The sequence below is a fragment of the Cydia splendana genome, chromosome 15 (assembly GCF_910591565.1).
Source record: "Cydia splendana chromosome 15, ilCydSple1.2, whole genome shotgun sequence".
NCBI lineage: Eukaryota > Metazoa > Arthropoda > Insecta > Lepidoptera > Tortricidae > Cydia > Cydia splendana.
The window spans coordinates 4,198,691-4,220,307 of record NC_085974.1 but is presented as its reverse complement, the minus strand read 5'-3'; the positions used below and the strand labels follow the sequence as shown (position 1 = coordinate 4,220,307).

At 37.8% G+C, this 21,617-nt stretch overlaps 1 protein-coding gene and 1 non-coding gene across 2 annotated transcripts in view; both read left to right on the top strand.

Annotated features, from left to right (window-relative positions):
* The first annotated feature begins 4,821 nt into the window (after positions 1–4,821).
* Positions 4,822–21,617, top strand: part of LOC134797477 (atypical protein kinase C) — a 189,734-nt gene continuing 172,938 nt past the window's right edge. The window contains exon 1 of the mRNA XM_063769713.1: positions 4,822–5,675. Coding sequence (XP_063625783.1) covers positions 5,102–5,675 — 574 coding nt within the window. The 5' untranslated portion in view covers positions 4,822–5,101. The remainder of the gene's footprint in view (positions 5,676–21,617) is intronic.
* Trnav-cac (transfer RNA valine (anticodon CAC)) lies at positions 20,783–20,855 on the top strand. The gene has a single exon. It is a non-coding gene; the product is annotated as a tRNA-Val (tRNA).

The following is a 21,617-nucleotide window of genomic DNA, read 5'->3' as shown; positions in this document are numbered from 1 at the left end:
GGTTAAGGTGATTCGCTTTTTCATACAAAAAACAATTGCGTTATATTAAGTAATTACACACTATTACTACATAAATAGTTTTTTGTATGGAAAGCGAACCACCTTAAGAATACGTTTACTCGTATAGGCACACGTTAAGCCTTTAATATTGATTCCATTTCCCTTTCATATATCTCTAGAGAGTTATGGCTCTCGTTAAGTTAACGAATACGTTTGGTTCGTCCATAAATATAAAATATTGTTTGCTACCCCGCCGGCTTTTGTTGCGCGCATTTTGGGAAATAATTACTTGTGTTATGGACGCGAATAAGAAATATCTTAAATAGTGTGCTAGAAATAAGACGTAATGGGCTTATCAATGGCACATGGTCTATGGCACATGTAGCCATGTCACAAATTGTTGTCACAATTTTTTTATGGTGCGTTAATAGAACTACGTTCGTGATTTTTTCTATTGTGCGAAAGTTGTTTAATCAGGTTTTAAATCGATGAAGTTAGATACTAGTCTAGGCCTCAAGATTGCTATTTATAGTTTTTGGCAACCGTATTATGATCTAAAAAAGCGCTACGGTTTTTCAAAAACTCTGCTGGCTGAACCTCCATCACCTTAATATAAGAAAGCGATTTAAAAAGTTACCATGTTGAAACACTATCCAATTCCCATACAGAATCTGTTGCGTTCAAGAAACTGCTCTAAGACAATTCTCTGCTTAATTTTATATGACAGAAATGGACAGACACTCGACAAAGGAAGTGTTAAATCTGTTCAAAGGACAGAGACACACTTATTGGTGCCTGTCTCACAAGTGTGGGAATTTAATTTCACCTCCGCTCGCCTTACGAACCAAAGGACTTAACTGCCGGAGTATTTGTATTATAATACGTCACGTTGTATTAAGAGGGAGTTACAACTAGGCAAAAGGTCGTAAGCGGAGCGGTATTTGTATTAAAATACGTCATTATGTTAAAGACGAGATCTACGATTGCAGTTTCGATTGCCATTCCTCCTGGAATGTTCATTCACGTAGCCGAGTCGATCCCCAGACCTTTTGTAACGAGTTTCATCTTGATTGGAAGTACTGTAATTGAATCATGGTAACGTAGGCAAATAAAACTATTTTGTGGTTGAAATTAAACTTTCGTGAGACATATTTTAAACTGTTTAGACGACAACGGTTTCACTCACTTGACCCCGACGGGCCCGAAACATGTCGCCAATAGCGACTAAAAATTCAGGTGAGTGAAACCGATTGTCGAGATCTATTTTATGGTTAATTAAAAAACGGCGGTTTTATAATCTTATACAAGATCAATCGGATTATTGTTGCGGCTCACGTTTACACATTTCGGAAATGTCCGAGTGCTATCGGGTGCATGTAAAAAAAACGTTTTCGATCGAATCTCAGAACGTTATAATCACAATTGTAGATAAAGCCATTATTAGATAACTTAAAAACTATGGTAACCGTCATGGATCATAAAAAGTTTATGGCAAAAATTTCATTTTTGGTACAAGCTTTTATCGCTGACTGTACTTTTCTTACGACAGACAACTAATACCCATCGAGACAATTCTAAAAACCCCTAACACAATTAGGTTGCGTTGTTTCATCACAGAGTTCCTATGGCCACCTCCTGTCTCCATCATCAGATCAGCTCGATGGTACCATAATTATTGCATTGCATTGTCATCCGATTTATACATGCATGCAAAATTTCAGCTCGATTGGAAACCGGGAAGTGGATCAAATTTAACTTGCAAGATTTGATTACAGACCGACAGACACACAGACAGACAGACAACGGACAGGTGAAACTAAATAAAAGCTTGTAAAAATACGGCCATGTTTTTTTATAATAAAATATGAAAGTTAGTTATACTGTAACGTATTAATCGTGCTTAATTAAGGCAACAACATAAAATAGCTGTTCTATTATTAAATACAGTCCTTAAATACCGTAAATATATTAAAATGCGGCCCAAGAGGTAAAATACCGAGGGTATTCGACATAACTTCGTGAAAACACCAAATATATCTCCAGGAATATCTTATACGAACCTTTATTTCGAGGGCCAACTCTGTGACAACCCTCTTCGGGACTTCCAGTATTACCTGAAGTTTGAAGGGCCCGAAGGGTAAGGTAGCTTCAAGATGGTATGTGTTGTATAATGAGTTTGTGTAGACGTTTTCACAGAGTTTTATTTGATTTTGCGTTGGAGGGTAATCACAAAAGTTCGAGCAGATGTCCGTTTCCTTGAAATAATGGGCCAACTATTTCATCATCGGTTTGACAATGGAATTGACCGTATTTTCCATGTACGAGCCCCGAGGCATATGTTTTCGTCTAGTCTGACCATCATGATTTGGAGAACGTTTTTGAAAAGTAAATTATTTCAGCAATAAAAGTCTAAAATAAACTAGATTAAACATTACTATTATGGTTCATTTTATTGTTGGTATTGTTGGTATTATGGGTCATTTTATGTTCATGTGTAAAATTTGTTAGAATAAACAAAATTGTTCTATGGAACTAGACGAACTAATTTGCATCGGGGTCGAATAATGTGTATTAAAATTTGGCGCTCAATATTCCTCCATACAGCATTTTCATGTTTTAGAATCGCATTAAAAGCTCGAGCGTCTTTTCAATAAAAACAAAACTCAATATTTGCTTCATCGTTATAATTTATGCATAGCTTATACCAGTTTTCGTATTCAAGTTCTCCGTCAAATGCAATATAAAAGCGAAAATGCCAAAGTTACCAAATTATGAAACATAACCGAATCCTCTTTCAATACCACAATTCACAAAAGTTCGGTTAAACATTGAAGTGTATTCGTATTCGGTTCGTGGCCACTTAAGAACAGATTGACCTATTTAAAGCACCTGCCGTTCGTACCTGAGCGTACTATGAGAAGGCTCGTTGGGGAGTCGTTGGCGTTTTAAGGGTAGGGTTACCCTTTCTGAGCACGCAACCGCATCTTGAGTCATTGAGTCGCGGAGGGGAAAGTAATGTATGTGTGATACTTGCGGTAGATGCCGGGACGTGTTTCTGTATAAGATTTAGGACGTCTTCATGGGGATAATCGAGTAAATTTAAATATTTAAGAGAATATTAGAGCGTCTTGTTATTAAATGAGATTTTATGTAGGTAGGAGAACTTCAGAATAGCTTGAAGCCTTTTCTTGGCAATGTATTAAATGGAACACATTAAATATGTAATTGTATATTGTCTACTTTTTTTTCACATAATGTTGTCACTTTGTAAGAACTAATTAAAGAGTACGGTCGTGGTTCAAAATTAAATAATAAAGTCGTAAATTTTTCGGCGTCTACTATATAAGCTATTGTGATAAACAACTACTTACTGAATATATAAAATAATAAAGTCACAAACATAATAACAATGATTTCACATGATACTTACCTATAGGTCTTGTATGGCATACGAAATATAGCTGAGACGTACATACATTGCGATAGCATTAAATCAATAATATCTTGTTAATCCGCTTATCGATTTGGATAAATTTATTGCCGCATAGGTTTAGTTTATAACCTCAAAGAAGTTTAGTAACCTTGCGTGCACTAAAACTTTCTGGCACCAGATTTTACAATTTACGTTGCATTTTGCGGAGCAGCAGTTGCTTAATACAATTAAAGTGAGATACAGGTAGTACGTATAGGTAGCTGACAAATGTCAAATAGTATTTACGTTTCCGCGCCACGCACGTCGCACAGAGTCAATAGATAGGTACCCGTGCGCCGGATAACTCGGTTTCACGAATATTCACGGCCAGGCATTGAAATACGCGTTGCGGAAAATCGTTATAGGCGATAATTTTCCCTTAGGGCCCGATTCGGATTTTGAAATAGACATCTATTAGACATCTTTTAGACATCACCAAGATACGATAACGATATGTTTAAGATCTAACCTGTCAAGTTTTACATTTGCGCGATTCTGGAGATAGTGTTGAACGATTTCCACAAGATATGACTTAGAGATCCAATTCACATCTAATAGATATCTTACTCTATCTAACGTAAAAGTGACATTGGTTGCCCGAATTGCGCTGCAAAAGAGAACTAGTTGATATCTAAACTATAACGTATCTAGAATGGATTTAGTACGTGTCGTCTCTTGTGAATATCTTGAAGTTCGAATACGGCAGTATGATCCTTTCCATTGCTCACGATATAATTTGTTTCATTGCACATCAAACGGGCGTGGTGTCTAGTATCACGATTCCGCCTCATTACCCTCAATTTCACGAAGGGTTTATATAACTCTTGCCTAAAACATAACAATTTGTAATGCCCCACGTTATTCCGTGATTTTGGGTTGGTCATAAGAAATGGGGTTAATTTTCATTGCTGGTGTCACATTAGTTTTCATGTCGCATGAGTTATTTGAAGACTAAGCGTGTTTAAGCAGAACGTTTTGACACGACACTTTAGACCGACACGATTTCAAACTAAGGCACGACGTTTTATGTAGAAATGGTAACTAGCTCAAACTCTCACAGAGTTAACAAGCTGAGAAAATCTCATTAGCATACGTACAAAGATGGGTCCAACAAAAAGATTAATGTTCTATCCACGTACATTAGTTCCGTGATGTATGCGCCGCCGGTCCACATTTGTCCGTCGTGCTGCTCATAAACTTGTACCCACTGCCCCTATTTATCGCTATATATCAGCCAAGTTTCCATCTCATTTACCGCCTGCCGACTGGCCTCGAATACTCCCGAATAAACCCGAATTAGCAAAACAACGCGCCGCCGCGATTCTATCTACGCAATGAGATATGAAATGAAACTCGCTGGTCTAAATACGACGAATAAATGTTTAGAAATGAACGTTTTTAGCTAAATATTTTTTCACGTGCGGCCACGATGCTTTGTCTCGGCGTCGGCGTCAAAGGAGATTAGGTTCGTTTACACAATTGTCGCCCCCCTCGGCACGCGACCTGGGCTCGGATTACGCCACTCCGACACACTAAAACCCACTCCACGCTGTGTCACTCTAGGATCAACGGTCTTCCGAGTGTTTATAACAGTGATTGTATTAGTGCGGTGAACTAACCGATATAAAAATGGCGTGGGGATATTGGTCGGCGTCGTCGGTGATGCCCGATCGCGGGCGCAGCCCACGCCGCGCTGGGACTTCCGCTTCACACGCTCATCCTAATCCACCGACCGCGCGGGAAGTGCTAGAGACGCACGATGAAAGCATCATCCACACGGCATCTACGTCGCGGGATAGTCGCGAGCACTCCGCGTCGCCGCATTCTTCGTCGAACGGCGGACACTCGCACCACCAACATGAGGTGCGGCACGCGGTGCCGGCGAGCGCGCTGTTCGGGGAGAGCTACGAGATGTCGCGGCGGCCATCTTTGGATCTCGGCTCGGTGCGGAGCGCGTTAGGTTCCTGTGGAGGTGGAGGCACGTTAAGCGCGGGATCCACATTGACGCGCGGTGGCACGCTCGCCGATTATCTACCGCCCGCGCCGTGCCCGCACCACCACCGCGTCTACGTCGACCACCACAAACACTACGAGCAACCCATTCAGCCCGTGCACGTGGGAGTGGCGCACCATTCCCACTCGCACGCCTCCAGCCGCCACCACACCGACGACGAGGACGACCTCGAGCCGGCATATGCTACAGGTACGTTGACATAAACCTTGATTATTACGTAACCTGTAACACCCTTTACTAGGTCGCAGACTCAGTAAATTACGCGAAAACAAAGCAAATCAGTGACGATATAGAATCGATTCGATTGCTCGGTTCTGCTTGACTGGTTCCTATCATTTATAACGTTGTGAACTCGCGAGTTTGCTTTTTCCGTCGGAAATTTCTTATTTTACCGTTTGGAACTATTTTCTGAAAAGATATACCTTGTAAAACGAAATGGTATTGCGGGCAGCTGCCGGCGTATTTTTCCCAATTCGCAGCTACAATGTCGCTAAGGTTTTGTCACCTCGATATGTGTTCTAGCAAAATTGTGAAACTTATTTTATTAGAGCAATTCGCTCGTTAAGTGCAAGGTTCTTTAATGGCGAATTTACTAGCTATTGTAGTTAAACTATTAATGTAGATTTGAACGTAGATATTTTCAATCCAGAGGTGTATTTTTATTGTAATAACAATAACAGTCTGGATTTGTTATGGATAATTGGCTATATGATCTGCCAGTGTCAAAAGTGACGTTTCTGGTTGAAGAAATGTCAATTTAGCACTGACGGATCGTATCCATAACAAATACAGATCAATTTCATAACTTGTTATGACCACCAGAATTCGCCTCTCAGTTCCAGTTTTTCGACATGGCGGCACTCGAAGTAAGATATTGAAAATTAGTAAACTAATCTATTTATAAAAAACGATTATAATTTTTGAAAGTGTCTAGTATGCACTTCAGCATTATTCCAGGCACTATTTTTAACAAACATAAGTTAAACAGCATTTACAATGCTTTTTACTGTAAATACGACGATTAAAAAGTTAAAACTTAGTTTATGTTCTTTGAAATTTCGTCGAATTGAGAGTTAATACCGAATTTGCGTATCAAAAAGCTCTTAAACTTTGTAAATATGCTCTGGAGTAACATTACGAGGGCTATTAGAATTAAATATAACTTTGGTCTGGCGTCTATAGTCACGCAATAGAAACTAATCATAACGAGTTGAAATTCAGCGGAATCTTGAAAAGGTAATAAACAGTAAGAGCTTAATGCAGAATCAGGTCAGAAAGTTCAATATTGCCTAGACTAGACCGATTATTTGGATTTTTCAGGCGCGTGTGTTTTGTTACTTTTATATCTTACACTTCTTACAGTTAGTAATTAATTACAATTATATCGTTTCTATACTTTATCATTATAGAGACAAAGCATATAAATGACTTGCAAATTTGACGTGTAAATCGTGTCATATACGTAACTATTGTCTGTATCTTTAGGTATTTTAATAAAAGTAAACAAAATCTACCCTCAAATGGCTTCTTAAGCCAGTTGAGGGTAGAAGAAAACATTACATGAACAAATAAAGTAGGATAAAGTCAGGTCGTTCACTGACGGATCCAGGCGGTTTTGTATTTGGCCGGTTAACCAATAATTGTTATAGCTACCCGAAAATGTACAAATTGTTTGTTTACTTTTATTTAAATACCTAAAGATAAAGAGTTATAGCGAGCGGCTTCGCACGGGGTAACAAATGATTGAAATGATACACCTAAACCTTCCTCAAGAATCATTCTATTGATAAGTGAAACCGCATGAAAAGCCGTTCAGTAGTTTTTGAGTTCATCGCGAACATACTTACACACAAACAGACAGACGCGGCGGGGGACTTTGTTTTATATGTGTAGTGATAAAAGTGCGAGTCATTGTAAATGGTCTGACCACGCAATATGGTCGGTTTCGTAGTTTCATGCAATGCTTATAATGTTTCTTGCGTGACCCTTTTTTAAAGACTATAATCTATCTATCACAGCCTGCTGACAGACAGACGGACAGCAGAGGCTTAGCAATAGCTGTTTGTCACCCTTCGGGTGTTCTAAAAAAGGGGTGACCCCGGGCAAAACAAACGCTTAGCAGCAAGTGTAGTCATTATAACGACATTGTGTAAAGTGGGGCGTGTGAACTCCACCCGTCGGCACGTCGATGGCTGGATTAATAGCCCTTGTTGTTATTGTCAGTGGGTCGATTTATAACTTTAATGTAATAAAGGGTTTCAGTACAATTTCTATTTCAAAAATGATACACTGTCGGCCAATAGATAACTTAATGTTGTTTATGAAATAATACTGTTTTAACGGATTATATCGCGTATAATGACTTTAAAATATGTCCTGACGTTTCGTCCTTCCTTTACCTGTTAAGTTTCAAATCGATACGAAGTAGGTTAAAAATAATTTGCCACTAACTTTACTATAATGTCAGTTGGTAAATTACTGAAGTGAAGCTAAATGAAGCTAATATAAGTCGACGCTGCTGTATGTGTCCCGTCTACATTACCTTACGAAGGTCGATGACATCGTAAAGTATGTGAAAACGAAGACCGGATTCATCCTGAGGGTCGCGAAGTTGGAATCTCGACACAATGCGAATTTTAATTCGTTTGTGGTGAGCGTTCCGACTGACCATCTAGCGACCTTCACCAAGGAGGAGTTTTGGCCGAAGGGTGTCAAGTTTCGGCGGTTCCGCGGCCGGCTCCCTGACACTGCGGGGTTGCGTAATGCATAGCAGCCATAATGTGATATGTAGTGTTTAGTTTTTTAAAGTTTAGTTATAAAATATATTTTTATATAATATGTATGCTAGTTTTAAGGTATTTATGTATGGGCCATTAGTTGCCTGAAATAAAGATTTTCATTCATTCATTCATTCATAAGTGTTTTGATAAAAATGATAAATGTAGCATATTTTTGTGGTAAACCCAGTAGGAAGGCCCATTCTATTAGGAATGTCTTGTTATAAATTTGAAACACAACACCAACACACGTGAACGTCGTGAATCGTTTCATAACAAGATATTATTATCTGAATAGGCATCAGGCTTTTAAATACAACCCGCCGCTTTAACTAGGTTCGCTACGCCGTAGCAAACGTACGTAGGATTGGTTAGATTAGATATGAAGACGTATGTATAGCGGTGGGATCTTCTTGCCCGTCAGACAAATAATTTATAAGTACAGATGAGTACTTAATTAAAAAGTTCAAAAAGCATAAAATTCGTGAAAACAACGCTCCTATCCAGGTCTCCCAATGTATGTAGAGACGAATGTTTCGTCGTGCTGTCAGTGAAACTTAAAAAAAGCGGCGGCATCCTCGACCTCAGTTCCTCTTAGCGACCAAATCCCTTATAATGAACTGATGAATGAATGGACCGACCTGCAGCGAATGTAATTACTCGTCCCATTCACCCGCTCACTCGCGAGTGAAGGTACGGGGGCTTTATTACAATGGTTAACCGAGACTTGAAATCCCAGGCTAACCAGTATATGGGCGTTCACCGATTATGCATAATTGTAAGAGCGTTTTCACATTGTCCGATTCGATATAGGATGTCGGATGACATTTGGAAATAAATAGCTGCTAGAGAGTGCTCTATCTTAATAGTCACTGTATTTGCGCTAACGCTTTCTTTTGAACAACAAACAATGATTAAATGAATAAATAAATATAAAAGGTAGCTTTTTACTTTTTGCTTCTTCGTGGTCGTATTCGACATCCGATATCGGCTCGGACAGTGTGAAAACGCTCTTGTGTGTTTGAGATAATAGTTACACCACAAATTGAAAGAAAGGAAATACATTTATTTACGTCAATTCAAACTAAATTGAAGGTATTATAATAGTTGAAAGAGCGAATATAAAAACCTTATACCTGACGTTAAAAATGGTTACACTACACAATAACACAGTGGAGTAACCTTCATCGCACATTTCATTAAACGCACGTGTCCGCTAAATAACGCAAGGGTTAACCACATGTAGACTTTATTTTAAAAATAAAGAAAAAGAATAAATATTAGTATTTTTTCTCCAAAGTATTGTTTCAAAACGTTGTTATTACTTTAATGTAGTTTTGGATGAATCTTCACTTCTCCAATTGTTTTGCCAAATTCAGGCGCCCGTTGATGAGCAGGTGTGGCAACCAACTGGCTTCCATAGCTTAGAAGTTGCGCGACAAGTAAAGTGGCCCACAGATCACCAGTTCGCCGGACGATATCAGCCTGTCAGTTGCTCGGAATTTCACCTTTTGCGTTTGACAGGCTGATATCGTCCGGCGAACTAGTAATCTGTGGGCCCCTTTACACTTCCATGGGCCTCGTTACACTGGTACCTCTGACCGTTCGACGACAAGCAATCGTAACACAGGGCCAGCGCTACGCTCGTCCGGAAATATCGTCCCATTTTAAACTGAATGTGGCCGTATTCTTGCTTTTAGCATAAAAAAGAACTTTTTATTTTTTCACGTTGAAACACTTACGTGGTTTTAAATTAGTGTTTTTTTATGTTCGTGCCCGGGAATATTTTACTATGTATGCAGTTTTAGTTTTTTGCTAGTATTTGCTGCAGGGTTAATTATTTGAACGCACGCATACGTCGCAGTTTCGTCCGTCTTGGACTGAGTTAGGTACTACTTTTAACGCGAAGAATACTCATCCCCTCGCTTCCCACAGTTTGTATCGGGTAAGCAAATATAATCAAAGTGTTTTGTGCATACCTACAAGTGTTATGGCATACGCTCTCGTATAAAGTATTGGCATCAATTATGTAACAAAAAAATCTAAACTTTAATAATATCCGTGACAAATTAAAACTACTGGCTCTTCAATTAAAACATTTATAATTATATTCTGTTTTGAGCATCTTGTCACAAACGATTTAAAAAGTAAATATTTCAAGTTATACATCTCAATCTCTTCTGAGTCTCTTTGTCAATGAATCATTTACTTCCTATAACATTTTCGTGTGTTTTTATAGAATAGAATAGAATAGAAGAAATTTATTCAGAAAACGCTTAAATTTAGGTATTACATGAGACAACAGAACTAATTTATTATTAAACGTCACTGAAAAGGTCTCCACTCAGCGTAATGTCAAGATACCATCTAAGGATCTCGACGCTGGTCTTCCGTGGAAACCCTTCCGAGAGAGCGCAACTACATGCTAAAGCTACGAGCGAAACTACATGCTAAATTTTTGTGTTCAGTTTAACGCAAACGCAAGTTAAAATCACCTAGCTATATCTGAGGGTAAAGTAAAAGCATAGATATCTGCGACACAAAGGCACCTCGCATCGCGACACGGCCGCCCCTACGGCCTAGATTCGTTCACTCATTCACCTAACAGATTATAAATAAAAGTGCAGCGACGTGCGACTTAGACGGTTTAACCCTTTACCAGGCTAAGGGATATATATTTCCCACATACGGCACTTCAAACATGTGTTCTATTTTCGATGAGTAAGACTAACATTCGATTGTAATTTTTGAACTGTCGGCCTGGTAAAGGGTTAAAAGCCGTTTGACGTTTAAATGATAAGCTTGAACTTTGCGAGTGAATGGAATAAATGTCGGTGTCACTTGAAAAAGATGAATATTAAATAAATAGATGTTTTTACAGTATATATTACAGGAATTTAATATTTTATGACTAAAATGAGTACTTACAAATTTATAACGTTACAAGTATTTACTTACTTGCAATTTGCATTTGCAAATTTCAGACAAAATACGAGCGAAACCTACCTAATAAGTATAATAAAAAGGTTTAATAAGTATAGTCACTACACCTTATAAATTATAAAACAAAGTCTCCCGCCGCGTCTGTCTGTTTGTTTGTTTGTATGTTCGCGACAAACTCAAAAACTACTGAACGCGGATTTTCATGCGGTTTTCACCTATCAATATAGAGTGATTCTTGAGGAAGGTTTAGGTGTATAATTTGTTAACCCGTAAGCCGGGCCGGGTGCTAGTAAAATTATAGATTTAGTTACATGTAATAAGTTCGTGTCTTAGAAAAATTAAACTACCTCCTGTAGCGTTATGAAAAAATATGTTATTAAAAAGCGTGTAGCGTGCTTATCCAAAAACACCCTCGACAAACTCACATGTTCTCATCACGTTTTGTGAACACACGACCTTTCTGCGTGGTTATAAAGTCCAAATCCGCGCAAAATTGAATTCATGTTTCGACTAAGTGAAAGTTACTGTTTATAGTTAAATGAATCTTAGTGGGCCATTAACATGAACTTGTCACTGGACTATAGTCTGTACTTGGTTTTTATGTGGTTTAAGGCGCTTGTAAAATATGAATAAAGTTATGAGCTGAAAGCACGGCCGTTGGCTACTATAAAGATAACCAGGCCCTTGGTTGATGTAGATAATTTTGTGTATTTACCTGTTTGATAAATGCCACGGCATTTGTAATTTTAATTGCATGGTACATGGTTTAAATCTTTAGAAAGATTTGTACAGTAACATACTCGTAAAAACCAAATGAGCCATGTTGGATTGGCCGAATTTGGCCAAGGCTACATACAATTTAATTTACCATAATGCCTGTTTAAGCATTTTTAATTGCTGAACGGATTGGAAATTAAAACACCTGATCGAAGTTTTCTTATTTGTTATAATGGAAATAACTAATACTTCATTATTGGTAATTATAAATAAAGTAACTATTTTTTCGGCTCATAATTGACACAAAATATAAGCTGTTACCCTATATTTGACAAAATGTATTCCCGGTCATTTATTTGTCCTCTGACTCAATGGGGTCAACCAACTATTTACGACATTGGGCCCGATTCGGATTTTGAAATAGACATCTATTAGATATCTTTTAGACATCACCAAGATACGATAACGATATGTTTAAGATCTAACCTGTCAAATTTGACATTTGCGCGATTCTGGAGTTAGGTACCATTGAACGATTTCCACAGGATATGACTTAGAGATCCAATTCACATCTAATAGATATCTTACTCTATCTAACGTAAAAGTGACATTGGTTGCCCGAATTGCGCTGCAAAAGAGAACTAGTTGATATCTAAACTATAACGTATCTAGAATGGATCTAGTATGTGTCGTCTCTTGTGAATATCTTGAAGTTCGAATACGGCAGATTGTCAATGTGCCTTTCTTTACATAAACTTGCTTAAGCTTTGCGATAAATAGCTATTGCCTCGAAATAAATTCCCCTTTTCTAGACATTTTTTCGGGGCTATTTTTTTTAGAGGACATGAATCAAGTATTTAAGATCGTTTAATTTAAAATTTAAAGTGTTTTCCCCTTTAAGCGAAAAAGAATCTTGACAAATAGTAGGTATAATTTCCCGAGCCGAAGCGAGTGAAGCGACTCGCTGTCGGCCGGTTTATTCAATTTCACCCCTATAATATTTCATCGTTAGGGGTGCCGCCTAAATAATTAGGTAAATAATAAATTTTATTTTAAGGCTTTTTATGGGTTTGGGTGTAATGGTTTATGAATTGGTGGATGAGATACGTTTGTAGGTTACAGTTACTGAAAGGGTGCACTGACCCATATTTATTTAAAAGTGGATGTCTTGTTACGGTATGCTGAGATTCAGGTTTTGTTATATATTATCTTACTTCAAAAGTCAACCTTGCTCTCATATAGGTAACATTGACTGGTTTTATATACCAAGAATAAAACCAAGTAAGTACCTACTCCTTGCTTTGCAATTAAATAATAAAGTCCAATATTTTCGGTTTGAAAATTTTCTCTTCCCCCGATGATACTTTATATTATAAAACAGTGGCTTTATATTTTACACTAACTTATCTTTAAAAGACCCTAACCAAATAAAAAAACTCGAATTTAAAGTGTCTTGAGTCATACTATAAAATACGTGTAAATACGTGAGTTAAACCATAAAATTATTTTAATAATAATAAACTTTATAATTTGACTTCACAATTAATCTATATCCTGTTAAAAACGTTTTCATGGTTTTTAAGTGTATAATGTAATCGCTCACGATGTTGTTCAGCGAGAGATAAAATTAAACTTCACGTCGCCAGCCCCCCGGTACTCGACCTAATTCGACACCGGCTTAGGACTCCCAATTATTGCATAAACATCGATTTCTTGCCTCCAAGATACTCCCTTATACAAAATTACAAAGTTTGTAAAGGATAAACTTATATTTAAAAGAACTAAAACGTATGTATATAATTATATGTTAGCTTGTGGAATACCAAAAAAGCAAGAAACCAACTAAGTAGCCAACATGCCAATCGTTTACGCTCCGTAGTAAACGAAACGTAACTGTCATCACACTAATATGGAAGAGTGATTTGATGATGACACAAAGCGTTTCGTTATCGTACCGCAAGCGATTGCCACCTAGCCTAGGCACCCTGGGCACATTAGCAAGAACGACATTAGATCTGTCGTTTTGAAGATAAAATTTAGTCAAGTGATCAATTCAGAACGCACCCTTACCGACCTTCATTAATTAACGTCGCACCATCGTGAAAATATTTAACGAATCCCATTCAGTAAATGAACGAGACTTAGCACAGCCCTGCGCCTCAGTAATTGTTAATGCCCCAAAGAAAAACGATGACAATCAACGCCCTAGTATCATTTGAATATCGAAAACGTCCCCGATTCACCTTAACGACCGCGTTAAAAAAATCTTGATTAAAAAGTCATTTTAATGAAAATAACAAGTTGAAGAGTAATTACTATTTCCGCGAAGAAAATGTCCGTTTGATTGACCAGAGCGTTACAGAGCGATTTCCACCTTTCATGTCTTGAGTTTGAGCTGAAATTTGAATACCGTAACGACACTCTATTGATATAAGCGTCATTTAAACCTTAAATGTTAGCCTTTAAAGTTGAATTTGGAATGTATTGGTATAATTTGATACTTGTTGCTAGTCGATGGTATCTGCTATTGACTGAGCTGATACGTATCGGTGTCCACGCTGGCACCTCCGGGCCGAAGACGGCCGAAGCCCTGATGCTATCTTCGGCTGTTTCCGTCGATTGCGGTCGACTTCTAACTCCCTCCTAATTTACGGTAACTTGATTTGCGACATACAGCCTTCGGTGTATGTAGGGTCGTATAACTCGTATAGAAGCTGATAGTGTCGTGACTGTTACTCGTACGTAAAGTCAAATTAAGAGTTATGAAACAGAAATAGCTCTATGGCCGTTTTATTTTCCTTTTCTTTTGTATTAAGAGTAGCAACGGTTTTTTTAATATTCCCCAAAAATTTGTAAAAGTCGTAGACTTTCATTACTAGATTGTTTTTTCAGGAGTGATAAAACACAATTCCTATCCATGACACAAGAGTTACTGAAATTCCGAATTCACCGTAAATTGTGTATAGCTAATTTACGTAGCGTAAAAATAATCGAGACTGCTATAAATTACCCTGATCAAAAGGGGTTCCTTGAACGCTTTCTTAAATAACTTTCGTGTTCAGGTAAATCGTTGTACGAATTTCGAGGAGATTAAAAAAGTTTGACATCGAATTTAAACTGTTGTGGTCTACTAACATACGAGTACTTAATACAAGTGAGTCTAAACCGTAAAATTATTCAAAGTTTGACATTGTTCAGTTGTACATCTACATTGCAAAAAAACTTATGTTTTTACTCATTGGTTATCACTACACCTTATAAAACATATTCTCCCGCCGCGTCTGTCTGATTGTGTGTTTGTTTGTTCGCGATAAACTCAAAAACTACTGAACTACTACTGCTACTACTACTACTACTGTTTCATGCTGTTTTCACCTATCACCTATTCTTGAGGATTTAGGTGTATAATTTTTAAAAGCGAAGCTTGTAGTGCGAAGCCGGGGCGAGTAGCTAGTTTGAATATATGTGTATGATTGATCATTTTAATTATAGAATGACAATAAACGAAAGTATTAAACTCGAAGAAGCTTCTTTTAAGCGTAACATGCGTGTTTTAAGTGTTCATATGTCTAAATTTGCAAGATAAATATAAACACCACAGAAGGCCAGCATCGAGGTATCCGAAAGTAAACTTGGAGCCTGATTCAGATTAAAACTACTTGTTCCGGTTTTAATTTTATTTTGATACGACCTTGACAGTAGCTCACGCTGATTGGTGCATGCGAAATGAAGTGAAAGTCGCGTGTATGACGCGCGCCAATCATCAAGACAAGATGATCGTGAAGGTCGTATCAAAACCAGTTCAAAACTATAACAATTTGTTAAACCTAAATCGGGATTCTGGTTTAATTCAAGCCAAGTATAAATTCAAAGTGTTCATTTACTTTAACGGTATAACGGTACTTCATGACATCATGACGTTAGAATGAGTAGGCACCTGTATACTAATAATACATCCCTCTGCTGGGCACAGGCCTCCTCTCATGCCCTAGAGGGCTTGGGCTATAGTCCCCACGCTAGCCCAATGCGGATTGGGGACTTCACTTACACCTTTGAATTTCTTCGCAGATGTATGCAGGTTTCCTCACGATGTTTTCCTTCACCGAAAAGATAGTGGTAAATATCAAATGATATTTCGTACATAAGTTCCGATAAACTCATTGGTATGAGCCAGGATTTGAACCCGCGACCTCCGGATTGAACGTCGGATGTCATATCCACTCGGCCACTACCGCTTCTACCTGCCTGTATACTATATTTAAAATATTATTCACATCAAACTCCATATCATATACCTCACGTAACACCAATCCGTCCCCGATGTCGAAAAATCGAGATCAGAATTCTTATTCCGCCGCCGAGGTAAACTCGGGCGACGTCGAGAGGATATGCAAATTCGAGCGAGTGGGGCCTTACTTGTGATAATATTGTCTCCAATACTTCCCAGTGTTGCACCGTTTAGTAAGATGTAGTTTCGAGGCAAACTTGAATTATGACGGCGGTTTTAGTAGCTAAAGTTTTAAAGCTTGATAATAAATAGTAACTTTGTGAATAGATGTTTCCCCAAAGTATGATGCGGTATTTGTGCCATGTAAAAGCAGGAGCATAATACGTTTTGACTGAGTATAATTTTTTGCCACTTTAGTTCCTTCAGAGCACAAGTGAATTCTTATTTCCTTTTTATATTTTTTTGTAGATTGGTCAGTTACAGTTCTACATTTCAAAGATAATTTTGTTTGTTATATGGCATGACTTAATAAAGACAAAAGTGTAAATTTACTAACATTTAAGAATGCTTAAAAACACTTAATTACATAAAAAGTCAAGTGAAATACCAATTTCTCTCACCCAGAAAATACGGGATATTTTTCTTCCTAGCGATAAAAACTCGGTGTTCAGGTACCTGTCGGGCGTAGCGGCATTGAGTGGTTGGATATGCAAATGTGAGCGCGACTAGGGCCCTTGCCGCCCGATAATATTATCCTTCAAATGTTTCTACTAAGTTGGTTCAAACTATAAACTTTATTGCAAGTTTCCGAGCGGATTATTGAACAGGTGTTGAGGTAGTATGCAAATATAATAGTTAGGTATGTCTCGCCGCTTTGATTATATTTCATTTGTATTTGCCGTTTAGAGACATTAAGTATAAAATATGGTATTCATTGGTTATCATTACTAACGTCATAATACGTTGCTACATGTACATAACTATAGTGGTGCATGCCGTAAATGATCTGCTTCGTATTCCTTTGTCGATCAATGTCTTTCCGATAAGTGTGAGAACGATGGATGCTTTATCTCTACTTAAGCTAAAGATTCTAAAATAAATCTAATTTTACTGATACAAAGATCTTATTAACGATATTTTTTTTTTAATTTCAGGTAAGTCCATACACCACGAATTCTGTTGTGAAGTTATCTCTCAGGTACACATAGATTTTATTTATTTCTCATTATTCCGATAAAGCGGTTATAACCCACGCGTTCGACTCGCGTAATCGATTTGAAGCATATATATTATTATTTACGTCCTAGGTCTGTAATCTAGCATTCTAGGCCCGTCTTACAACTCAATCTTGCTTAGCAACACGTTTTACTGCCCGCGGCCTGGAATAAAAGCGAAGGGCCATTCAAATTCAGCCGTCGTAGCCGCTAAACCGGTAATTGTTTATCCAACGAATTGCCTTCGACTTAAGGTGGAGTGTCGGGCCGTACTGGTATAGGTACATTTTTAGGGATACAGTCCTGAATGGGTAATTTAATAGGGTATTATACTGTATTTAAAATAAATTATTTTACACCATGCATGAAATTAAGCACAAGATAATTATTAGAAAAACACAAATAGGAGTTATTTTTAAACACAAGTTCTATTTAATAAATCGGACAGAAATATAAAAAGTAGGTCACGGTCAACTCCCGTGACGTCACGATGTAATGTTTCATATAAATTCCATATTAGCAAATCGTTTTGACAGTTCTAAAAAAGTAACTGATTTGACTAGCAGGAAAATACCCTATTGTTATGTGTAAAATAGGTATAAGGATTACAAGTAAACTAAACGCAAACATTGTTGGCTTTGCTTACACATTAAACTTAAAAAATGTTTTTCTTATAAAACCTGGGTGTTCCACATGAGTTATTCGTTGAAATTTTGGCAGATTTTTATGAACCAGAAAAACGTGGAATTTTAGTCACGACGAGGCTCCTAAAAACACTCCAAGAGCTTGGATTTTTAATGAAGGCCGCTTCCTGTATAATATATTCAAAACTGAATTTTACCTGTGAAATGTACGCGGATTCACGAGATTCAAATTGTTACTCGTTTCAATCTCAAACTTTAGTAGTAGTAGTAGTAGTAGTAATCACTTTATTGTATACAATAAATCATTTTTCAATCATTTCTATCATTTTTTTGTTAAACTTAGTGAACCAATTACCAATCAGCGAATAAATAACGCAATTTCTAAGCTGTAGGTGATCTCAGTTCGTTTCACTCACCAGTGAGCAATAGGCCTTAATCTAGATATTCGTGCCACGTCCGCCCGAGATTGGGCCGTAAAGGCGCGACGTGGCCCTCCTGTCTAATTATAATCTGTTAATTGCAATCAAGTGGCGACCCGGGACTCATTTGCTAATTGCAATCGAGCCGTTAACTGGATGGATTCGGAAAAAACCGGTTTTCGAAGATTGTCGTTATTGGCGCCCAACGTGGGGCTCGTCTTACCTATGTTATGGCAAAACTAATAAATAGGTACCATCGCCCACACTGTTAACTGTACATCGGTGGACTTTATGCCTTTTGTAATAAGGTCCACCGATGCATAGTTAGGAGTGTTGCTGTTTGTACGCAACTATTTATGTTCATTATTATTGTTATAATTCGTTAAGCATCTTAGTCTAATTAATTCAAACGTACTCTATGAGTAATCACAGTTGAAACTCGTACACAACATCAGTGTAATTAAAATTACAGGAATTAGCTTTGAATATTCGGCGCGTGATTAACAGGTATGATTCAATACATTAAACATATTGAGATTATAATTTCTTGTTATTATTTTGTAATGGATAAGATTCTTCAACCAGAAATGTCACTTTCATTAGCTAATATATCATATCTATTGCAAGTAGATAACAAGAAATTACTCTCTGAATAGACCTCCAGTATTATTGGCAATTATCTGACTTCTAAAACCAATAATTTGCCAATTTTATCTAACTAAACAGGTCTTAATGTAAATGTGTAAACGAGTTTTTTTATCGAATGGCTGAAAGAAAGTAGCCTAAGAGTTTTTCTTTTGTTCTTGTTAATGTGCTCTAATAACCCGTTAATAGCACTTAAGCGATGACTCGGGTCGCTTGCTAATTGATCGCATTTGTTAACCAGAGCGATCTGGAAATAACTAGTTTTGGGTGGTTCTGTACAAGTGGCGCCCAACTTGGGACTCCGTTGATAAGTTGGGCGAAGATTAATTAAAATAGTTTGATAGCAAAATACGACACGAGGCTATTTTAAGGATTGACTACACTGAACTTACGAGACGATGACTCACTTTCCAATTGAAAATGTAAGACCCCACTACCTAACAGAAGTTCGTCTTCCTTTACAAAGAATACCTGATTGTAAACCTAATCCAGTCAGGGATCACTAAATACAAACTGTTTTTAATCAATAACAGTCGTTTAGGGTGTATAGTCGTATAGCTTTCCTAGCAAGCAAATAGAAAAAACCTTAAATTCCTCCTTACGACATAAAACTGTACATCATTTACTTATCAATCAGGAAAAGTATTTCATGTAATAACTCTTCGTCATATGTTTCGTTTTGTAGTTGATATTTAATAGTGCACGCTGTCACCGCATCCAAAATTGTTAAACCGACATATTGCACCGCGAAATCCTGCCTCAAATCATGCCCAACAGCCGACCGTTTAATAATTCAGCATCCTAAATATATCCCGTAAGATATCGCATGTACCAGTCTGACCTTTCGTCAACCTTATGCCTTTGAATTAAGGTGTACCAGTGGTCAATGAATGTTAGTAGGCCGAGGCTGGGGTAACAAATTACCCGGCTGTTAGGTACACTGCCGATGTATGTAAACTGGGCAGGGGTGTCTGTGAGGAGAGATAGGCGGTTTGCTTGTGCGTCAATAATGCATGTCGGTTCTGGAGATTGATCATTGCTGCAAGGAAGTGTGATGTTGAAATATTTGAGATATGAGATATGAGATATTCTTAATGATTCTATATCTAGCATGATTTAATGATTTTATGGAGATCTTTCGTCTTTAAGCAAACGAATGACTTTGAATCCCGTCGACTTGTGGAACTCTATATCAGACGGGATGAGCTGAAGGCCCGCCCACCAGCGGCTATTAGGTATAATTACGTCAATGGTGTGCTTTCCTGCCCGTCATGCGCACGGGTCTTCGCAAATAAAATCGGCTACGCGAGCCACATGCGAGCACACGAACGTATACAACAACGGAGCTGAAACAGTCGCCGTGGTCGAAACCGGCCGGGAGAGTATATACGAGTATATAATGATTTTATATCTATATTAAAGCGATTGTTCAAAAGAACTACATAAATCATTATTGGTAACCCGGGGCTATTGTGGCCATCAAAAAACTTATTACGAGTTTCATTGATTGTGATATTAATATTTGTGAAATTTACAATTGCATTAACCAGAATAAAAGCGATTAGCTAACCGATTTTATTATATTTTTACTTGATTTATACTGCTTAGATAAGTGATAACTGATACGAGCTATTACTTGGCCGATAGGCCGATACACGACTCGCACTACGTAATAGATAGTGGTGCCAAATTTGTACCCTTGTAAGTAAGTTTCCGTAGTGTAGCGGTTATCACGTGTGCTTCACACGCACAAGGCCCCCGGTTCGATCCCGGGCGGAAACAGATCACGTTTTATTTTTTGTTTTTTTATTTATTTTTTAATCCATTTTTTTTTTTCAAAGCTTATATCTTGTCCCACCGGCAGTTATTAAGGATCGACAGATATGGCCACGACTAACAAGGGACGGTAATCTGCGACACGCGTCACTTCTGAAAGCTTTTCAATGTTAAGGCTTATCTGCTGGCCCGTGCTAAGTGGGATAGTAAACCGGGAAACTAGTTGGGGCTTACTAATATATGACCCTTTTGAATACCTTTGGGATCGCCCCCATCCTCCTGTCCTAGCACATCCCCGCGGATGTCGTAGGGGCTTATTAGTTAAAGCTCTCAATTGTCTAAAGCAACTTACATGTACATTTTTTTAAATATTGGATATATACAATTATACAGGTTGGCCAAAAACTAAGTGCATTCCCGTTGCCAGGGGAGGTTTTGGGATTATACTAAGCAACTTTACTATGGGACCAACCCCGAAATCGCGAAAAACTAAATTTGGCTGGTCCATTTTCTATGGGAGGTAAATTTTTTTCCCCATAGTAAAAGTCGCTCAGTATAATCCCAAAACCTCCCTGACAACGCGCGCGGGAATGTAGTTATTTTTTAGCCACCGTGTATATATATTTTAAGTTTGCTTATTGTCTACGGATAACTACGGATAACTATGTTTATTTTGCCAAAACATATGTAATTGGTGTCAGAATAGCAATTTTCTTGTTTTCTATACTTCAAGACGGCTTCAACTCAAGTTTGACGACCTGACCAGTA